Raw genomic sequence first — 21581 nt, 5'->3', positions numbered from 1 at the left:
GACTAAATCCAATACTCACAGTCCATTTTACATTTTATAAGATCATATTTACTCACACATAGTGTACAGGACTTCCAATATTCAATTTATGTGTTAAACGGTTCCCGATTAAGACTATGACGTAATGAATATAAAGTAAATCGGAAGTCAGTACAAAATACTTTAAAAGCGTCAACTAATATCCTGGATATCATGTTCTTAGTTTTCTTCTCTTTAAAGTTTGGCTACGAATGTGATGCATTCTGGTAATATTTAGATTCAAGTTTGTCATCGAGTTCGAATGAAGATGTCATCTAATATTTTGTTAAGTTTCTTGGATGAAAAATAGGAATAAAATAAAGTTATCAATTATAAAAGTATCTGACTACATCATCAATAACTAAAAAAATTTAAACTACAATTAGGCACAACTCATTTACCAATATGAATTAAACCAAACTTACCCAAATTTCTGGTCTTCTAATGAGAAGACTTTTTGATAACCATTATTTCTGTATTTAAATGTTGTAAGTGATAGGTTTAAAATTGATCCTTTCTTCGGACAATAAAGCACTCCCCAGACTAAATCCAATACTCACAGTCCATTTTACATTTTATAAGATCATATTTACTCACACATAGTGTACAGGACTTCCAATATTCAATTTATGTGTTAAACGGTTCCCGATTAAGACTATGACGTAATGAATATAAAGTAAATCGGAAGTCAGTACAAAATACTTTAAAAGCGTCAACTAATATCCTGGATATCATGTTCTTAGTTTTCTTCTCTTTAAAGTTTGGCTACGAATGTGATGCATTCTGGTAATATTTAGATTCAAGTTTGTCATCGAGTTCGAATGAAGATGTCATCTAAGATTTTGTTCAGTTTCTTGGATGAAAAATAGGAATAAAATAAAGTTATCAATTATAAAAGTATCTGACTACATCATCAATAACTAAAAAAATTTAAACTACAATTAGGCACAACTCATTTACCAATATGAATTAAACCAAACTTACCCAAATTTCTGGTCTTCTAATGAGAAGACTTTTTGTTAACCATTATTTCTGTATTTAAATGTTGTAAGTGATAGGTTTAAAATTGATCCTTTCTTCGGATAATATGGCACTCCTCAGACTAAATCCAATACTCACAGTCCATTTTACATTTTATAAGATCATATTTACTCACACATAGTGTACAGGACTTTCAATATTCAATTTATGTGTTAAACGGTTTCCGGTTAAGACTTTGACGTAATGAATATAAAGTAAATCGGAAGTCAGTACAAAATACTTTAAAAGCGTCAACTAATATCCTGGATATCATGTTCTTAGTTTTCTTCTCTTTAAAGTTTGGCTACGAATGTGATGCATTCTGGTAATATTTAGATTCAAGTTTGTCATCGAGTTCGAATGAAGATGTCATCTAATATTTTGTTCAGTTTCTTGGATGAAAAATAGGAATAAAATAAAGTTATCAATTATAAAAGTATCTGACTACATCATCAATAACTAAAAAAATTTAAACTACAATTAGGCACAACTCATTTACCAATATGAATTAAACCAAACTTACCCAAATTTCTGGTCTTCTAATGAGAAGACTTTTTGATAACCATTATTTCTGTATTTAAATGTTGTAAGTGATAGGTTTAAAATTGATCCTTTCTTCGGACAATAAAGCACTCCCCAGACTAAATCCAATACTCACAGTCCATTTTACATTTTATAAGATCATATTTACTCACACATAGTGTACAGGACTTCCAATATTCAATTTATGTGTTAAACGGTTCCCGATTAAGACTTTGACGTAATGAATATAAAGTAAATCGGAAGTCAGTACAAAATACTTTAAAAGCGTCAACTAATATCCTGGATATCATGTTCTTAGTTTTCTTCTCTTTAAAGTTTGGCTACGAATGTGATGCATTCTGGTAATATTTAGATTCAAGTTTGTCATCGAGTTCGAATGAAGATGTCATCTAATATTTTGTTCAGTTTCTTGGATGAAAAATAGGAATAAAATAAAGTTATCAATTATAAAAGTATCTGACTACATTATCAATAATTAAATAAATTTAAACCACAATTAGGCACAACTCATTTACCAATATGAAGTAAAGCAAACTTACCCAAATTTCTAGTCTTCTAATGAGAAGACTTTTTGTTAACCATTATTTCTGTATTTAAATGTTGTAAGTGATAAGTTTAAAATTGATCCTTTCTTCGGATAATATGGCACTCCTCAGACTAAATCCAATACTCACAGTCCATTTTACATTTTATAAGATCATATTTACTCACACATAGTGTACAGGACTTCCAATATTCAATTTATGTGTTAAACGGTTCCCGATTAAGACTATGACGTAATGAATATAAAGTAAATCGGAAGTCAGTACAAAATACTTTAAAAGCGTCAACTAATATCCTGGATATCATGTTCTTAGTTTTCTTCTCTTTAAAGTTTGGCTACGAATGTGATGCATTCTGGTAATATTTAGATTCAAGTTTGTCATCGAGTTCGAATGAAGATGTCATCTAAGATTTTGTTCAGTTTCTTGGATGAAAAATAGGAATAAAATAAAGTTATCAATTATAAAAGTATCTGACTACATCATCAATAACTAAAAAAATTTAAACTACAATTAGGCACAACTCATTTACCAATATGAATTAAACCAAACTTACCCAAATTTCTGGTCTTCTAATGAGAAGACTTTTTGATAACCATTATTTCTGTATTTAAATGTTGTAAGTGATAGGTTTAAAATTGATCCTTTCTTCGGATAATATGGCACTCCTCAGACTAAATCCAATACTCACAGTCCATTTTACATTTTATAAGATCATATTTACTCACACATAATGTACAGGACTTTCAATATTCAATTTATGTGTTAAACGGTTTCCGGTTAAGGCTTTGACGTAATGAATATAAAGTAAATCGGAAGTCAGTACAAAATACTTTAAAAGCGTCAACTAATATCCTGGATATCATGTTCTTAGTTTTCTTCTCTTTAAAGTTTGGCTACGAATGTGATGCATTCTGGTAATATTTAGATTCAAGTTTGTCATCGAGTTCGAATGAAGATGTCATCTAAGATTTTGTTCAGTTTCTTGGATGAAAAATAGGAATAAAATAAAGTTATCAATTATAAAAGTATCTGACTACATTATCAATAATTAAATAAATTTAAACCACAATTAGGCACAACTTATTTACCAATATGAAGTAAAGCAAACTTACCCAAATTTCTAGTCTTCTAATGAGAAGACTTTTTGTTAACCATTATTTCTGTATTTAAATGTTGTAAGTGATAAGTTTAAAATTGATCCTTTCTTCGGATAATATGGCACTCCTCAGACTAAATCCAATACTCACAGTCCATTTTACATTTTATAAGATCATATTTACTCACACATAGTGTACAGGACTTCCAATATTCAATTTATGTGTTAAACGGTTCCCGATTAAGACTATGACGTAATGAATATAAAGTAAATCGGAAGTCAGTACAAAATACTTTAAAAGCGTCAACTAATATCCTGGATATCATGTTCTTAGTTTTCTTCTCTTTAAAGTTTGGCTACGAATGTGATGCATTCTGGTAATATTTAGATTCAAGTTTGTCATCGAGTTCGAATGAAGATGTCATCTAATATTTTGTTAAGTTTCTTGGATGAAAAATAGGAATAAAATAAAATTATCAATTATAAAAGTATCTGACTATATCATCAATAACTAAAAAAATTTAAACTACAATTAGGCACAACTCATTTACCAATATGAATTAAACCAAACTTACCCAAATTTCTGGTCTTCTAATGAGAAGACTTTTTGTTAACCATTATTTCTGTATTTAAATGTTGTAAGTGATAAGTTTAAAATTGATCCTTTCTTCGGATAATATGGTACTCCTCAGACTAAATCCAATACTCACAGTCCATTTTACATTTTATAAGATCATATTTACTCACACATAGTGTACAGGACTTTCAATATTCAATTTATGTGTTAAACGGTTTCCGGTTAAGACTTTGACGTAATGAATATAAAGTAAATCGGAAGTCAGTACAAAATACTTTAAAAGCGTCAACTAATATCCTGGATATCATGTTCTTAGTTTTCTTCTCTTTAAAGTTTGGCTACGAATGTGATGCATTCTGGTAATATTTAGATTCAAGTTTGTCATCGAGTTCGAATGAAGATGTCATCTAATATTTTGTTAAGTTTCTTGGATGAAAAATAGGAATAAAATAAAATTATCAATTATAAAAGTATCTGACTATATCATCAATAACTAAAAAAATTTAAACTACAATTAGGCACAACTCATTTACCAATATGAATTAAACCAAACTTACCCAAATTTCTGGTCTTCTAATGAGAAGACTTTTTGTTAACCATTATTTCTGTATTTAAATGTTGTAAGTGATAAGTTTAAAATTGATCCTTTCTTCGGATAATATGGTACTCCTCAGACTAAATCCAATACTCACAGTCCATTTTACATTTTATAAGATCATATTTACTCACACATAATGTACAGGACTTTCAATATTCAATTTATGTGTTAAACGGTTTCCGGTTAAGGCTTTGACGTAATGAATATAAAGTAAATCGGAAGTCAGTACAAAATACTTTAAAAGCGTCAACTAATATCCTGGATATCATGTTCTTAGTTTTCTTCTCTTTAAAGTTTGGCTACGAATGTGATGCATTCTGGTAATATTTAGATTCAAGTTTGTCATCGAGTTCGAATGAAGATGTCATCTAAGATTTTGTTCAGTTTCTTGGATGAAAAATAGGAATAAAATAAAGTTATCAATTATAAAAGTATCTGACTACATTATCAATAATTAAATAAATTTAAACCACAATTAGGCACAACTTATTTACCAATATGAAGTAAAGCAAACTTACCCAAATTTCTAGTCTTCTAATGAGAAGACTTTTTGTTAACCATTATTTCTGTATTTAAATGTTGTAAGTGATAGGTTTAAAATTGATCCTTTCTTCGGATAATATGGCACTCCTCAGACTAAATCCAATACTCACAGTCCATTTTACATTTTATAAGATCATATCTACTCACACATAGTGTACAGGACTTCCAATATTCAATTTATGTGTTAAACGGTTCCCGATTAAGACTTTGACGTAATGAATATAAAGTAAATCGGAAGTCAGTACAAAATACTTTAAAAGCGTCAACTAATATCCTGGATATCATGTTCTTAGTTTTCTTCTCTTTAAAGTTTGGCTGCGAATGTGATGCATTCTGGTAATATTTAGAATCAAGTTTGTCATCGAGTTCGAATGAAGATGTCATCTAATATTTTGTTAAGTTTCTTGGATGAAAAATAGGAATAAAATAAAGTTATCAATTATAAAAGTATCTGACTACATCATCAATAACTAAAAAAATTTAAACTACAATTAGGCACAACTCATTTACCAATATGAATTAAACCAAACTTACCCAAATTTCTGGTCTTCTAATGAGAAGACTTTTTGTTAACCATTATTTCTGTATTTAAATGTTGTAAGTGATAAGTTTAAAATTGATCCTTTCTTCGGACAATAAAGCACTCCCCAGACTAAATCCACTACTCACAGTCTATTTTACATTTTATAAGATCATATCTACTCACACATAGTGTACAGGACTTCCAATATTCAATTTATGTGTTAAACGGTTCCCGATTAAGACTATGACGTAATGAATATAAAGTAAATCGGAAGTCAGTACAAAATACTTTAAAAGCGTCAACTAATATCCTGGATATCATGTTCTTAGTTTTCTTCTCTTTAAAGTTTGGCTACGAATGTGATGCATTCTGGTAATATTTAGATTCAAGTTTGTCATCGAGTTCGAATGAAGATGTCATCTAAGATTTTGTTCAGTTTCTTGGATGAAAAATAGGAATAAAATAAAGTTATCAATTATAAAAGTATCTGACTACATTATCAATAATTAAATAAATTTAAACCACAATTAGGCACAACTTATTTACCAATATGAAGTAAAGCAAACTTACCCAAATTTCTAGTCTTCTAATGAGAAGACTTTTTGTTAACCATTATTTCTGTATTTAAATGTTGTAAGTGATAAGTTTAAAATTGATCCTTTCTTCGGATAATATGGCACTCCTCAGACTAAATCCAATACTCACAGTCCATTTTACATTTTATAAGATCATATTTACTCACACATAGTGTACAGGACTTCCAATATTCAATTTATGTGTTAAACGGTTCCCGATAAAGACTTTGACGTAATGAATATAAAGTAAATCGGAAGTCAGTACAAAATACTTAAAAAGCGTCAACTAATATCCGGATATCATGTTCTAAGTTTTCTTCTCTTTAAAGTTTGGCTACGAATGTGATGCATCTCTGGTAATATTTAGATTCAAGTTTGTCATCGAGTTCGAATGAAGATTGTCATCTAATATTTTGTTAAGTTTCTTGGATGAAAAATAGGAATAAAATAAAGTTATCAATTATAAAAGTATCTGACTACATCATCAATAACTAAAAAAGTTTAAAGTACAATTAGGCACAACTCATTTACCATTATGAATTTAAACCAAACTTACCCAAATTTCTGGTCTTCTAATGAGAAGAATTTCTGTTAACCATTATTTCTGTATTTAAATGTTGTAAGTGATAGGTTTAAAATTGATCCTTTCTTCGGATAATATGGCACTCCCAGACTAAATCCACTACTCACAGTCCATTTTACATTTTATAAGATCATATTTACTCACACATAGTGTACAGGACTTTCAATATTCAATTTAATTGTTAAACGGTTTCCGGTTAAGACTTTGACGTAATGAATATAAAGTAAATCGGAAGTCAGTACAAAATACTTTAAAAGCGTCAACTATATCCTGGATATTATGTTCTAAATTTTCTTCTCTTTAAAGTTTGGCTACGAATGTGATGTATCCTGGTAATGTTTAGATTCAAGTTTGTCATCGAGTTCGAATGAAGTTGTCATCTAATATTTTGTTAAGTTTCTTGGATGAAAAATAGGAATAAAATAAAGTTATCAATTATAAAAGTATCTGACTACATTATCAATATTTAAATAAGTTTAAAGTACAATTAGGCACAATTCGTTTACCAATTTTACTTCATGTAAACCAAACTTACCCAAATTTCTGGTCTTCTAATGAGAAGAATTTCTGTTAACCATTATTTGTGTATTTAAATGTTGTAAGTGATAGGTTTAAAATTAATCCTTTCTTCGGATAATATGGCACTCCCCAGACTAAATCCAATACTCACAGTCCATTTTACATTTTATAAGATCATATTTACTCACACATAGTGTACAGGACTTCCAATATTCAATTCAATTGTTAAACGGTTCCCGATTAAGACTTTGACGTAATGAATATAAAGTAAATCGGAAATCAGTACAAAATACTTTAAAAGCGTCAACTATATCCTGGATATCATGTTTTAAATTTTCTTCTCTTTAAAGTTTGGCTACGAATGTGATGTATCCTGGTAATGTTTAGATTCAAGTTTGTCATCGAGTTCGAATGAAGTTGTCATCTAAGTGTTTGTTAAGTTTCTTGGATGAAAAATAGGAATAAAATAAAGTTATCAATTATAAAAGTATCTGACTACATTATCAATAATTGAATAAATTTAAACCACAATTAGACACAACTCATTTATCAATATGAAGTAAACCAAACTTACCCAAATTTCTGGTCTTCTAATGAGAAGAATTTCTGTTAACCATTATTTCTGTATTTAAATGTTGTAAGTGATAGGTTTAAAATTAATCCTTTCTTCGGATAATATGGCACTCCTCAGACTAAATCCAATACTCACAGTCCATTTTACATTTTATAAGATCATATTTACTCACATATAGTGTACAGGACTTCCAATATTCAATTTATGTGTTAAACGGTTCCCGGTTAAGACTGTGACGTAATGAATATAAAGTAAATCGAAAGTCAGTACAAAATACTTTAAAAGCGTCAACTATATCCTGGATATTATGTTCTAAATTTTCTTCTCTTTAAAGTTTGGCTACGAATGTGATGTATCCTGGTAATGTTTAGATTCAAGTTTGTCATCGAGTTCGAATGAAGTTGTCATCTAAGATTTTGTTAAGTTTCTTGGATGAAAAATGGGAATAAAATAAAGTTATCAATTATAAAAGTATCTGACTACATCATCAATAATTAAATAAATTTAAACCACAATTAGGCACAACTCATTTATCAATATGAAGTAAACCAAACTTACCCAAATTTCTGGTCTTCTAATGAGAAGAATTTCTGTTAACCATTACTTCTGTATTTAAATGTTGTAAGTGATAGGTTTAAAATTAATCCTTTCTTCGGATAATATGGCACTCCTCAGACTAAATCCAATACTCACAGTCCATTTTACATTTTATAAGATCATATTTACTCACATATAGTGTACAGGACTTCCAATATTCAATTTATGTGTTAAACGGTTCCCGGTTAAGACTGTGACGTAATGAATATAAAGTAAATCGAAAGTCAGTACAAAATACTTTAAAAGCGTCAACTATATCCTGGATATCATGTTTTAAGCTTTCTTCTCTTTAAAGTTTGGCTACGAATGTGATGTATTCTGGTAATGTTTAGATTCAAGTTTGTCATCGAGTTCGAATGAAGTTGTCATCTAAGTGTTTGTTAAGTTTCTTGGATGAAAAATAGGAATAAAATAAAGTTATCAATTATAAAAGTATCTGACTACATCATCAATAATTAAATAAATTTAAACCACAATTAGGCACAACTCATTTATCAATATGAAGTAAACCAAACTTACCCAAATTTCTGGTCTTCTAATGAGAAGAATTTCTGTTAACCATTACTTCTGTATTTAAATGTTGTAAGTGATAGGTTTAAAATTGATCCTTTCTTCGGATAATATGGCACTCCCAGACTAAATCCACTACTCACAGTCTATTCCACATTTTATAAGATCATATCTACTCACACATAATGTACAGGACTTTCAATATTCAATTTAATTGTTAAACGGTTCCCGGTTAAGACTTTGACGTAATGAATATAAAGTAAATCGGAAGTCAGTACAAAATACTTTAAAAGCGTCAACTAATATCCTGGATATCATGTTCTAAGTTTTCTTCTCTTTAAAGTTTGGCTACGAATGTGATGCATTCTGGTAATATTTAGATTCAAGTTTGTCATCGAGTTCGAATGAAGTTGTCATCTAAGATTTTGTTAAGTTTCTTGGATGAAAAATAGGAATAAAATAAAGTTATCAATTATAAAAGTATCTGACTACATTATCAATAATTAAATAAATTTAAACCACAATTAGGCACAACTCATTTACCAATATGAGGTAAAATAAACTTACCGAAATTTCTGGTCTTCTAATGAGAAGAATTTCTGTTAACCATTACTTCTGTATTTAAATGTTGTAAGTGATAAGTTTAAAATTGATCCTTTCTTCGGATAATATGGCACTCCTCAGACTAAATCCAATACTCACAGTCCATTTTACATTTTATAAGATCATATTTACTCACATATAGTGTACAGGACTTCCAATATTCAATTTATGTGTTAAACGGTTCCCGGTTAAGACTGTGACGTAATGAATATAAAGTAAATCGAAAGTCAGTACAAAATACTTTAAAAGCGTCAACTATATCCTGGATATCATGTTTTAAGCTTTCTTCTCTTTAAAGTTTGGCTACGAATGTGATGTATTCTGGTAATGTTTAGATTCAAGTTTGTCATCGAGTTCGAATGAAGTTGTCATCTAAGTGTTTGTTAAGTTTCTTGGATGAAAAATAGGAATAAAATAAAGTTATCAATTATAAAAGTATCTGACTACATCATCAATAATTAAATAAATTTAAACCACAATTAGGCACACCTAATTTAGCAATATGAAGTAAAATAAACTTACCCAAATTTCTGGTCTTCTAATGAGAAGAATTTCTGTTAACCATTATTTCTGTATTTAAATGTTGTAAGTGATAGGTTTAAAATTGATCCTTTCTTCGGATAATATGGCACTCCTCAGACTAAATCCAATACTCACAGTCCATTTTACATTTTATAAGATCATATTTACTCACACATAGTGTACAGGACTTTCAATATTCAATTTATGTGTTAAACGGTTTCCGGTTAAGACTTTGACGTAATGAATATAAAGTAAATCGGAAGTCAGTACAAAATAATTTAAAAGCGTCAACTAATATCCTGGATATCATGTTCTAAGTTTTCTTTTCTTTAAAGTTTGGCTACGAATGTGATGTATCCTGGTTATGTTTAGATTCAAGTTTGTCATCGAGTTCGAATGAAGGTTTCATCTAAGATTGACCAATTTCATTCTATTCATTTTGCGAAATTCATGACTTCCAGAATGATTCAAACTGATGACCATTGATTTCTTTTACGCGGTAAAGACTTACTTCACTTTCACACCTAGTTTTACATTTTACGAGAACGCATACACACATAATTATAGATTATGTATAAGACCTTCAACACTTAAACGGTTCCTATTGAAGACTGTGACAACAGAAATTCAAAGTCGGTAGCGTAGTTTTGGTACTTTGAAAGCGTCAATTATTAATATTGTTTTTTTCCTTAAGTACTTCTAATTTAGTTACGAATATGAGTTTGAGCCCTAGGTAATATCTTAATTCAAGTTTGCGGCCAAATTTGAAGTAGTATCTTTTAAGTTTTTTTTAAGTTTAAGTTGAGTTTTTAAAATGTAGGTATATGTAAAACTTTATCAGAATTATCAAAAAAAATTCTTTCGCATTTCCTGAACGAAATTGAGGATTCCTGGATTCAATATTTTTAATATTTCTAATGGTACTCATGTTGTTATTATTTAATGTCAATTAAAGTTTTAAAGAGAAATTGCTCCTATCAAGAATTTAAGTGTTTTAGTCCCTTAAAATTTATACCTCTTTATTTCCCTGCATTCCATGAGTTGGTACAGGTTCCATTGGTTTTTTATATTATTTCCTCAATCCAAATAAAGAGAACGATGAGAGTTGATGACGTATCCTATAAATAACGAAACTGAATTTTAATTTAATAAGGATTAGTTTTTGTCTAATTATATGTACATACTTATTTTAGACCCTGTATGCAATATTATATGTCAAAATAGTTAATGTATTGAGCCACTTTTAATTTTTTTTTACATATTAACCTAAAATTTAATTTTGAATAACAACTAAAACAATATATGAATAACAAATAAAATTTATTAGGGGTATCAAATTTTTTTCAATTTCAAAGCCTACTTTTTTAGGTTGTAAAATTTTTGTTTAAAAAAAATAATTTTTTTGACATTTGCATTTCAAATAATATTTTTGTAATTTTTAGGCAATTGATTGATTCTTGATTCTTCTTCTTCTTGAGTTAGCTATTACGCACTTTTACTCTATAATGGCTGGGGGGCTTATCTCTACCTTAAATCAGCATAGAGTCCAGTCTTCCTAAGAGTCCAGAAGAGGACTTGAGGATTGTTAGGGCGGGGTTAATTAGCGTATCAACTTTAGTGAATAATTTTAGAGCTCTGTTTCTGATATATTTTTTCACTGAGTCAATCCTAAGATCTCTATGTATGTCTGTTGATCTAATATACCATGGAATCTTAAACAGTTTTCTTAAAGCCAGGTTTTGAGCTATCTGTAATTGCTTTAAGATTAGTCAATTGAATGAAAATTAAAAATTGTATGAAAGAATGGAGAGCTCGGGAACCATTATTGAACACAGCATTTTATTAAGTACTTAAACTTATACGGCGTTTACATTGGCCGAAAATGGCTCATTTTGGTCAAAAATCGAAAATGAGTATCGAATGGCTCATTCTTGCATATAAAATTTCAAACACAAAAATGAGCAATTTTCTCACATTCTGTATGAATGACGTTCGAATGCATTCCACATACGTTCCAAATGCAAAGGAATCCATTGAACATACCCTAAATGAAAGCTCTTCATGGCATTTTGACAGTTTTAAAAAGCTGTTTTTAACATATTTACAAAAAAAGGTAAACAAATGTTTGGTGGTTGCATTTTCTTGAAAACGATGCACTGCTTTTTAGAACTTTTACTTCCCAAAAAGTAATTAATCGAAGTTAAAAATATGTTTTAAGTTTCTTATGTAAGGTTTGAAGGCATATTTAACCTTCATGCAACATTTTTTTGGCACAGGCCAAAAATCAAATCAACATGCAAGTTGAAAAATCAGCTGTTGAAATGAGAACAAATGAAATAGAACGAATGTAAACACTTTTAAATGGCTCATTCAAAATGAGCCATTTTCGGCCAATGTAAACGCCATATTACTACAAACTTTTCCTTCAGACATTTATATTTCTTACAATTGTTTTCCAGTTAATCCCCGGTTTTTCCGGCAATCTTCCATTTTATTGGATGATATCCAATGCACATTTCTAAACATTCAGCTTCGAATACATTTTACTGTTTTTCTTATGTCTTTTTATCGCGTTTCCCAACCATTGTATTTTTTTATTTTAAATGGACAATAGCACTTTCTGATCCAATTTAAGGGCTTTCTTTTCGAAAATCGTCAGACTGTAAATTTTCCTCTTAACGAAATGTTAAATCTTCATTCTGTATCTAGCCATAGATTGTAGTATTGGTTTGTGTTTTCTTCTACATTTCCCTACTTCCACCAGAATTTGAGAGTATGTCCTTATTTGTAATTCATAGATATTCTCATTGGCTTTTTACTAAATCTTCTATTGTTTTTGTTTTTGTTGCAGCTCATGTAGCGAGTAGCGAGCTACATTTGGCAATAGTAGACTTTTGCTTCCGGGACGAAAAATTGAGAAAATTTATTTTGTTAAATAATATATCAAGAAATCTGTAGGTTTAAATCAAGAAATTGCGTATGATAATATCATATGGACAATTAACAATTGCGCTTATAGTTTGCTAACGTTTAAGGACAATAAATTTTGTTTTTATATTTTCTAAAATAATTATATCAGCAAAAGTTAGCTCTGACTTGGTTATCTATCTGTATTTCTAGTGACTGTGGTCGGTAGTCTGTAGTGACTTATTTATGTTTAATGTTATTGAGATGTGAGACGTAATGACAATTAGATTTACGTAATTTAAGAAGCTTTTAATTTTATGACGTCGTAAACGGTGGTTACTCATAGATGTAGTAACGTACTTCACGCTATTATATAGTGAGGCATTGTATGGGAGTACAGTATGATATTGTATAGTGTGGTGTCGTACGGCCTTGGTCGTACGGTATCGTATGATTAAATGTGGTTCTTTAAATATATATTTTATAATTGTGTTTTTCTTCTGAAATATGTTTATAAATAAAATGTGGAATGGTCTTATTTTTTATTCAATGTTGTTACTATTCATATCAATGTATAATATTTTCATTTATGATACAGTTCTATATATATATATATATATATAGCATTTAAGTATTTTTTATTAAAACATTATTTGAACTATTTAACTATTTTAAATAATTATTACAGAATACATGTATATAAGTTTTTCTTTTATTTAAAAGTTATTTATAATTTTTTATATACTTTAAACAAGATATATAATTCTATATTAAAAAATATGTATTAAAGGAATATGATATACCTTAATTAAATTTAATTTATATTTTTCAGTAATAATAATTAATAATAAATAGTATTATTAATAATATATGTAATGTAAATTATAGAAAATAAATTAAGATTTTGTTAGGAATATAAGCTAAACATTTTTTATATTCGTTTTAGGCACGGCCTTTACTAACTTTAGAATTATCTCATCCTAAAATATCTATGAAAATAGCTGAAAAAATGGGCGAAATTCATAGTTTAGATATACCAATGTCCAAAGAGCCGAATTGGCTATGGAATTGTATGAATCGCTGGTTGAAGAGTGTAGCTATTATATTAAAACAAAATAATTGGTGAGTTAACTTTTTTATTTTGACAAAAAAAAAAATGTATATAAAAAAAACGATTTGAATATATAATGTATGTTTTTATTTTTTAGGAAAAATAATGAAAAACAAGCTCAATGTGTACGAGAATTCGACTTCAATGCAGAGTCACAGTGGCTTAAGTCTATGATTGATAAAGGAAATTATAAAGTATTTTTCTGTCATAACGACTTGCAAGAAGGGAATATACTGTTTCGTGAAACTGATGTAACCTCGAATCCAACACCAAGAAGTTCCCTTAATGAAACGCGGTAAACTTCAATACTTACTATTATATTTTTGGCAACTATAGTTTTTGATTCATTATATACTATTTGCAGACCTGATAGTTCTTCCTTAAATCTAAGTGATACAATCAATGCCAACATTGAAGATAGTGCAAAATTTTTACAGTAAGTGTAATTCTATAACATTTTCTTTAGAGTATATTTATTGAATAATTATGTATATATATTAGTTATTAAATATTTTTTTTATATTCTAAATTTTAATAATTGTAAGTAAGTATAAAAATATATAAATATATATATATACCTAGTTATCGTATTATAGTCCTGTAACAACATAAGGTTCTAGATAAAAATCATTGAGAAATCTTTTACTTTCTAAACATTATAGTTTGTGAAGTTACTAATCGACTCATGACTCATTCTCGTATATCATCCATTTTTACCTCATTTTATATTTCAATACAATACTTCCATCAATTATACTAACAATTTCACAATAATGATCCTAACCACTGTATGTTATTGTTCTAGTAGCCCAAAGTAGAATGCTGGTTTAATAGTTGTTAAGAGAATAGCGTGGGTCTTGCTCGTATGGAAGGACAAATGACAACGAGATGCAGATCCAAGCATTCGTAGAATCACTCTATGGGTTTTCATTGAACTTGTTGTTCTGCGTGATTATGCATAGTTATCCTAACTATTTTATTTATGTAATCTGGGGACTACATATTGCAGAAAACATGAAAGAAACTACGACGTACGCATATATATTATATATATTAGGACATGGATTAGATAGAGAATAAGTGATAAGAAGAGTTATTTAGAATAACGAATAAATGAGAAGTGGGTGGGATTTTATTAAAACTGGATCGAGGTGAAGAAACGTTCTATCAGCTCGAGCCAAAGATCAAAGCTTCATTAAGAAAATTATATGTTTTTTAATCCATAGAAACCGTTGTTCCAATTAGTTTTATATATAAATGTCGATTCTTTTCACATGATTGGGGTTCTCTTTGCCAATTTTCTTCATTTAAACTTTATTTAAGGATGTTTAGCTATATATTGTTATAAGTATAAAACGATTTGTTATTTATTAATCGTTTCAAAATTGAATCAGTTTTATAATTTATAATTAGTTAGTATTAAAGTTATTTATTAGAATTGGAACACATATTTCAAGTTATTTATAAAATTATAAAAATTTTTAGACTAAATTTCGATAAATGTGTTTAGCTTTAAAAATGATTTTCATTTAAGTTTTTGAGTATTTTTTTACTATTTTATAACTATTGTATTTATATGTTAAAGTTCACTTAAATCGTTTTTAAATCAATTAACTATATCAGTTGTAGTAACATAGCTATTACTTTGTGGAACTCAGTATTAATTATAGTGCTTTGATGATTTTTCTTCGTATTTTGTATCTGTTAAGTCAATTACTATTAATCTCTCATAAATAGCAATATATTTTTTCTTTAGATTGTTTATTTGTTGAATATATTTTACATGTCACTTTTATGTCTTTGATTCTTTTAGCAATTCTTCTATATCATCTTCCGATTCTTTGTTAAATTGTACCTCTGAGGATGATTTAGATCTTATAATAATAGATTTTGAATATTGCGCATACAATTATCGTGGATTCGATTTGGCAAATCATTTCCTTGAATGGACATTTGACTATAGTAATCCTGCATTTCCTTTTTACTTTCATCATATACATCAATATCCGAATGAAGAACAGCGAAACAATTTCATCATAACTTACCTTAAAAAACTAAACGAAAGTGACTTAGCCTACATCCCAACAGCTAATGAAGTTAAGGATGTACAGGATGAAGTGCGCCTTTTCACTTTATTTTCACATTTGTTCTGGATTTTATGGTCAGTTGTAAATGTTACTTCAAATATAGAATTTGGTTACTGGGTATGTATAAAATTAACTACAATTATTTTAACACATAAGTGATGGGCTTATTAACTTCATATTACAGGAATATGCTGAGACAAGACTTGGGGAATACAAGAAACTGAAAGAGGAACTAGTACGGTGCTTGAAAAGCGAGTGTCCATGAAACTAGATGTATACTTAAACATTTTTCGATTGGCGGAACAGAAATTATAGCAAATGTACCTCGTTTTATATGTTTAGTGTACATTATTTACAAATTTGAACAACCAAGTGAACTAAGTTAACAATATTATTAACAATTTTTATAGAAAAATTGCTGTGATCGTTTAAGTAAAAAAAAAAACACAAAAAACTAAAATTATTTAACTCACACGGAGCTTCATTCTTCTTTTACACATAAAAAGTATTAAGTAAGCATTTCTTTAAAAGCACATACCTTCGAATTTATTCATACATAAATAAAAACAATTTTATTTCAAAATTAAAATTTATTTATTTAACAATTGCAAATAATGTCAAACTAAGGAATATACAATATCAAAATAATATATATAACAGATGTAGAATCAAGTTAAGATTCTAGCGATTCTAGCATATGATATAATGGATTAGAAAAACAGGAGTCTAATGCTAATAATACTAAACATAAAGTGAGAAAATGGTATTTATTTTTTTGAAATAATAGATATCTTACCAGCGATATATAGAGATATATATACCAGAGGTATTCTCTTTAATTACTATATACGTTTTTGATGAACAAGAAGTCTTATAAAATTGATATCTCTGTAAATTATAAATATATATAGAATTAAGTATTGAAAAACGTTTTATTACTTCTCATAAAGTAAGGATAAGAGATCGGAACAGAATTCATTAGCGGGTGTAATCCTCAGCTGCAAGTTTTTTCAAGTGAAAAAACTTTTCAAGTACGGCTTTGGGTCAGTTGACTAATAAACGCTGACTCTGAATTTCAAATTTGGCAGGGTGCGAGTACAACCTTTGGAATTTGCAGTCTCAAAAACATTATTTACGAATAATTAAATACAAGTAATAAATACAAGTAATAATAATTAAAATAATGTAATAAACACAATTTTTGTTGTTCTAATTAACTACTTTTCGAAACCTAGTTGTTCAAAAAAAAATTGAAGTAGTTACTGCACGCTATGTTCTATATGTTGATCATATATTCTTACTTGTTTAGTTAGCCGTTGCAGACGGGAATCGTCCTTGGTCGTGTCCAGTGAATGATATATATTACACTTTTAACAGAAGATACATATTTACATGGTAGTCATTTGCTTCATATTGGTATTGAGTTACATACCAATACAAGGCTCTCTAAGTTCAGGTTAAACTATTTCCGAAAGGCATTGTCAGCAGAAAAGCACATAAACGTGTGTGAAGGGACTGGGAGAAACGATTTCAGAAACGTTCAGAAACATTCGAAGAGAATGAATAGGATATGAATCTAATTTCTTTTATGAACGTATATAGTTTTGTTATTTCTGAATACAAAAAAAGTTAAAATATTTTGTAAGTAAACCAAGTGTTCCTTTCAATAAGATACAATACTTTATAAGTGTACTGAAGTAATAGTCGATTATAATGACAAAATAGAGAAAGCATACATATGAAACAGTTGAACATATCTTCATATATAATGGATAACGAATTAGCATATATGACTTCGATTGAACCGCAAGTGATAAAATCAAGTGATGACAAAACTAAGTGATAAGTTGTTTAAGATAGATTATATTTAATATATAGATTATATTTATATATCCTTTGTATTACATAACAGCAGTTCTTTAAATAATGCCTGGAATAAAAAATATATCAGTTGAAATAAAAAAAATATTGGTTTAAAAATAAGTAAAAAATAATGAAAAAGTTAGCTTAAAACTTTACCTCCAGACAGTCAAATTATAAATACAAACTATTTACTAATTATATTAGTAATTATATATATATTATTTGTCTCTCCGAAATTGTAGTATTTCACAAATTTAACAGGTGTTATAGGAGAATGTACGATCAAAAATTTAATGGTGCTACGTTAATGGTGATATTATATAAATGTTATAATGTGGATTTTAAAGCAGAAAAGGGTTGAGTTGTGGAAATATGTAACTAGTTCGAATAAAATACAACCACATAAATTAAGTATACAATAACAGACGACCAATGTCTTTTACTGTAGACTTTTCAATAAAATAACCGCTAAATCTAAAACTTGTAAGCTAAGTATATGCAAAAAGTAATGCTACTTATGACTGCACAGGGAAATGAGATATGGCATATGAAAGAAAGGAAGATTGGTAAGCAATACTTGATAGCGAAGTCCTTCGAACAAGGAGATAAAAAAAAAATACTGAAGCCATTACAATGATAAGCTGAACCAACTGATGGAGTTTGACATAATTACTCGATCTACGAAACATTCGAAACGTAGAAGAGGAAACCCAAGAAAAGAGGAATTAATACTGTAAGTTATTATTACATTGACTAGATGAACAGAAATGTTTGAAGGCAGATTGTATAGTACGTCTAACTACTTCATACACTGCCAAATCCTTTATAAAGGTTCTTGACATCATCATCGGGAGAATATTTTGAAAACTTTATTTAAAACACAAATGTCAAAAAACTGGTCTTTTTTAAAACAAAAACTACATCTATAAAAGTAGGCTTTGGAATTGAAAAAAATTTGATACCTCTAATATGTTTTGTTTGTCATTCATATATTTTTTGGCCCATTGTTATTCAAAATTAAATTGTAGGGAAATATAATACACAAAAAAAAATGGCTCTATACAAGAAAAAACCAAACGTACATACAATATTGCATATGACTTCTAAACATATGTATGCACATATAATTAGATTCAAAATAAGGCATATTCAAGTAAAACAAATATAGTAAGTACTAATTTAGAACTTCGGTTTCATTGATTATTGGACACATTATCTCTTTTTTAGAATAACGTTAACATCCATCTATTAAACAAAAAACAAAAATCAATGACAAAGGAATTTAAATAAAACCGGTAAGTTTGTCCCACCTTTTAGAAGTATATAAATATAAAATATATTATATAGTTTTATATATATATATATAACACAAAGGACATCGTTTGGAAACTATACATAATAAAACTATCGGATTGGTATGAAATCTTTTGCCCTCCAATTTTGATATTTACAAGTATTAAGAAGGATTAGCTAAATAGGTAAGATTGGTTCATAATATCCTATTCTTAGTATGTTTACTCTTTTACTAAACAAAATCTATATTTGTAAAAAACTGATCCACACAGAAGACTCCTCTACGTAAATTCAATTATTAAAGAAAGTCCAAAGTACAAATTTAAAAATTAAAAAAAAATTTATCTGTCATTTTCTACTTTCTACTTTTCTACATTCATTTTCTACTACATAACATAATACTATTTTCTACTACTTTCTACTTTAACTTGATCCCTTTTCCATTGTAAAAATCTTTGAATATGAAATATAGTACAGAAATATTTTGCAAAGAAAGCTTAACTCGACTATATGTTTCGAATGAATGTTTTCGAATATATTGCGAAAATAATTACAACTTATGGAACAATTCCTAGATCCAATGGCACTTGTCCAATGGCACTTGTAGTACATAATGGACGGCAGAAGCACAACAAGGTATTAATTATTAAGGACTTAAGCATTTCACGTTCTTGATAGGAGCTGCTTTAACATAGAAGTCAGCTTCATTACAACAAAGCCTATCAAATGCTATAACTTACATTAATTTCTGAAAAAGTGAGTGACATTAGAAAATAAAATCCAGGAGTCCGCAATTCCGGTTCAGGAAAGTTAAAGCTTGTAAGTGTAAAAGCGAAATTATTTTAATCTTTAATTATGGTAACTCTTTTCTAACTTCATTATCCTGAGGGTTTTGAATTTAAATTTCGCGATCGCTGGCTTAAGTGGATATTGAATTAACAACTGAAAATCCTATATGTACACAATCATTGATTAAGTATATTTGTTCCCGTAAAATGTAAAACTGGATTTGAGGAGTGAAGTAAATTATAACCGCATCAGTGAAAGAAATCGATTATCATAAGTTTGAATCACTACCACTAATTTGGAAAATATGAACAGAGTGGAATTAGTTGGTGGGCTGTCTTATTATCCAAATGAAGGACTAAATTGTAACCAATCAGGCACCACACTCAATCGTCCTATTACACAATCAATGATTAAGTATATTTGTTCTCGTCAAATGTAAAACTGGGTGTGAGAAGTGAATAAACCTTTATCGCATCTGTGAAAGAAATCAAGAAATCGATGATCATAAGTTTAAATCACTACCACTAATTTGGAAAATATGAACAGAGTGGAATTAGTTGGTGGGCTGTCATATTCTCCAAATGAAGGACCAAATTGTAACCTATCAGTCACCACACTCAATCGTTCTATTACACAATCAATGATTAAGTATATTTGTTCCCGTAAAATGTAAAACTGGGTGTGGGAAGTGAATAAACCTTTATCGTATCTGTGAAAGAAATCAAGAAATCTATGATCATAAGTTTGAAACACTACCAGTAATTTGGAAAATATGAACAGAGTGGAATTAGTTGGTGGGCTATCATATTATCCAAATGAAGGACCAATTTGTAAATGATCTTATAAAATGTAAAAGGGACTGTGAGGCGTGGAATTCGTCTGGGTAGTGCCATATTATCCGAAGGAAGGATATCAGTTTTAAACCTATCAATGGTTAATAAACAAAGGTTAACAATGAGAAGACTAGAGATTTGGGTAAGTTTGATTTATTTCATACTGATAAATAAGTGGTGCTTAGTCGTAGTTCAAAAATATTTAGTCAGTGAAGTAGTTATATACTGATATATTTAGGATTAAAGGATCTTATTTCAGTAGTAATTGCGTGAAATATTTTTTAATTTGTTAATGAAAGGTTACGTTGGTGCAGTTTCTATATATGAATGTCCATGTATTAAATTATATGTGATGGCTCTTTATTTTGAATCTTATTAAATTATTATTATTTTTATTTAATATCTTTTTGTTTAGTTATTATTTTATTTTTATACTTATTATTTCAGTTTTCCTAAAATGTATGTGGAATTGAAAAAATCTCTTTTTGGGTTGAACTATCAATGGAATCATATGGATGGCGTCTCTAGATTAAAACCTAATAATTTTGTTATTAGAAAAATATAAGTAATATTAAAAGTGCTTCCTTTTGTTTGACGATTAATGGTGTCACAGGAATGATGTCACTAGGATGATTGTAAAGGATAGGATAGTGACATAAGAATGTTTCCTGTGTGTTTTCTAATTGTTGCTCATAAGAACTATTTGAAACTATTTAAGTTGAATATTATAAAATTGAAATAAGTGTCCATTT

The 21581-nt window shown here is 28.6% G+C and overlaps 1 protein-coding gene and 2 long non-coding RNA genes across 19 annotated transcripts; 2 read left to right on the top strand and 1 right to left on the bottom strand.

Moving 5' to 3' along the window:
- Positions 1–207: 207 nt before the first annotated feature.
- LOC119662708 lies at positions 208–11224 on the bottom strand. 16 transcript variants are annotated; one of them, XR_005250878.1, is made up of 20 exons: positions 11131–11224; positions 9947–11079; positions 9389–9815; positions 8831–9257; positions 8273–8699; positions 7715–8141; positions 7157–7583; positions 6595–7020; positions 6034–6462; positions 5475–5902; positions 4916–5343; positions 4357–4784; positions 3798–4225; positions 3239–3666; positions 2680–3107; positions 2121–2548; positions 1562–1989; positions 1003–1430; positions 444–871; positions 208–312 (listed from the first exon to the last, which is right to left on the bottom strand). It is a non-coding gene; the product is annotated as an uncharacterized LOC119662708 (long non-coding RNA). The 16 variants fall into 16 exon arrangements; XR_005250877.1 differs by having other exon boundaries at positions 1003–1411; XR_005250884.1 differs by having other exon boundaries at positions 1003–1411; positions 4916–5324.
- Positions 11225–12721: 1497 nt separating this feature from the next.
- Positions 12722–16612, top strand: LOC119688426 (choline kinase A2). Its single transcript, XM_038103107.1, has 6 exons — positions 12722–12733; positions 13800–13975; positions 14062–14259; positions 14329–14400; positions 15778–16168; positions 16236–16612. The coding sequence occupies exons 1-6, from the start codon at positions 12722–12724 to the stop codon at positions 16314–16316; spliced, it is 930 nt and encodes a 309-aa protein (XP_037959035.1). The 3' UTR covers positions 16317–16612.
- Positions 16613–18932: 2320 nt separating this feature from the next.
- LOC119662028 lies at positions 18933–21300 on the top strand. 2 transcript variants are annotated; one of them, XR_005250662.1, is made up of 6 exons: positions 18933–19081; positions 19142–19209; positions 19289–19392; positions 19783–20026; positions 20096–20971; positions 21277–21300. It is a non-coding gene; the product is annotated as an uncharacterized LOC119662028 (long non-coding RNA). The 2 variants fall into 2 exon arrangements; XR_005250661.1 differs by having other exon boundaries at positions 19262–19392.
- The last annotated feature ends 281 nt before the right edge of the window (positions 21301–21581 follow it).

Source organism: Teleopsis dalmanni, chromosome X, assembly GCF_002237135.1.
Source record: "Teleopsis dalmanni isolate 2A chromosome X, ASM223713v2, whole genome shotgun sequence".
Lineage (NCBI taxonomy): Eukaryota > Metazoa > Arthropoda > Insecta > Diptera > Diopsidae > Teleopsis > Teleopsis dalmanni.
Note: the sequence above shows the minus strand (reverse complement) of the source record. Positions and strands in the feature narration are given on the sequence as shown.

Coding starts and splice junctions, on each gene's coding strand:
- LOC119688426 (XM_038103107.1), top strand. Junction 14,260..14,328: donor AGTTCCCTTAATGAAACGCG/GTAAACTTCAAT, acceptor TACTATTTGCAG/ACCTGATAGTTCTTCCTTAA. Junction 14,401..15,777: donor GATAGTGCAAAATTTTTACA/GTAAGTGTAATT, acceptor TGATTCTTTTAG/CAATTCTTCTATATCATCTT.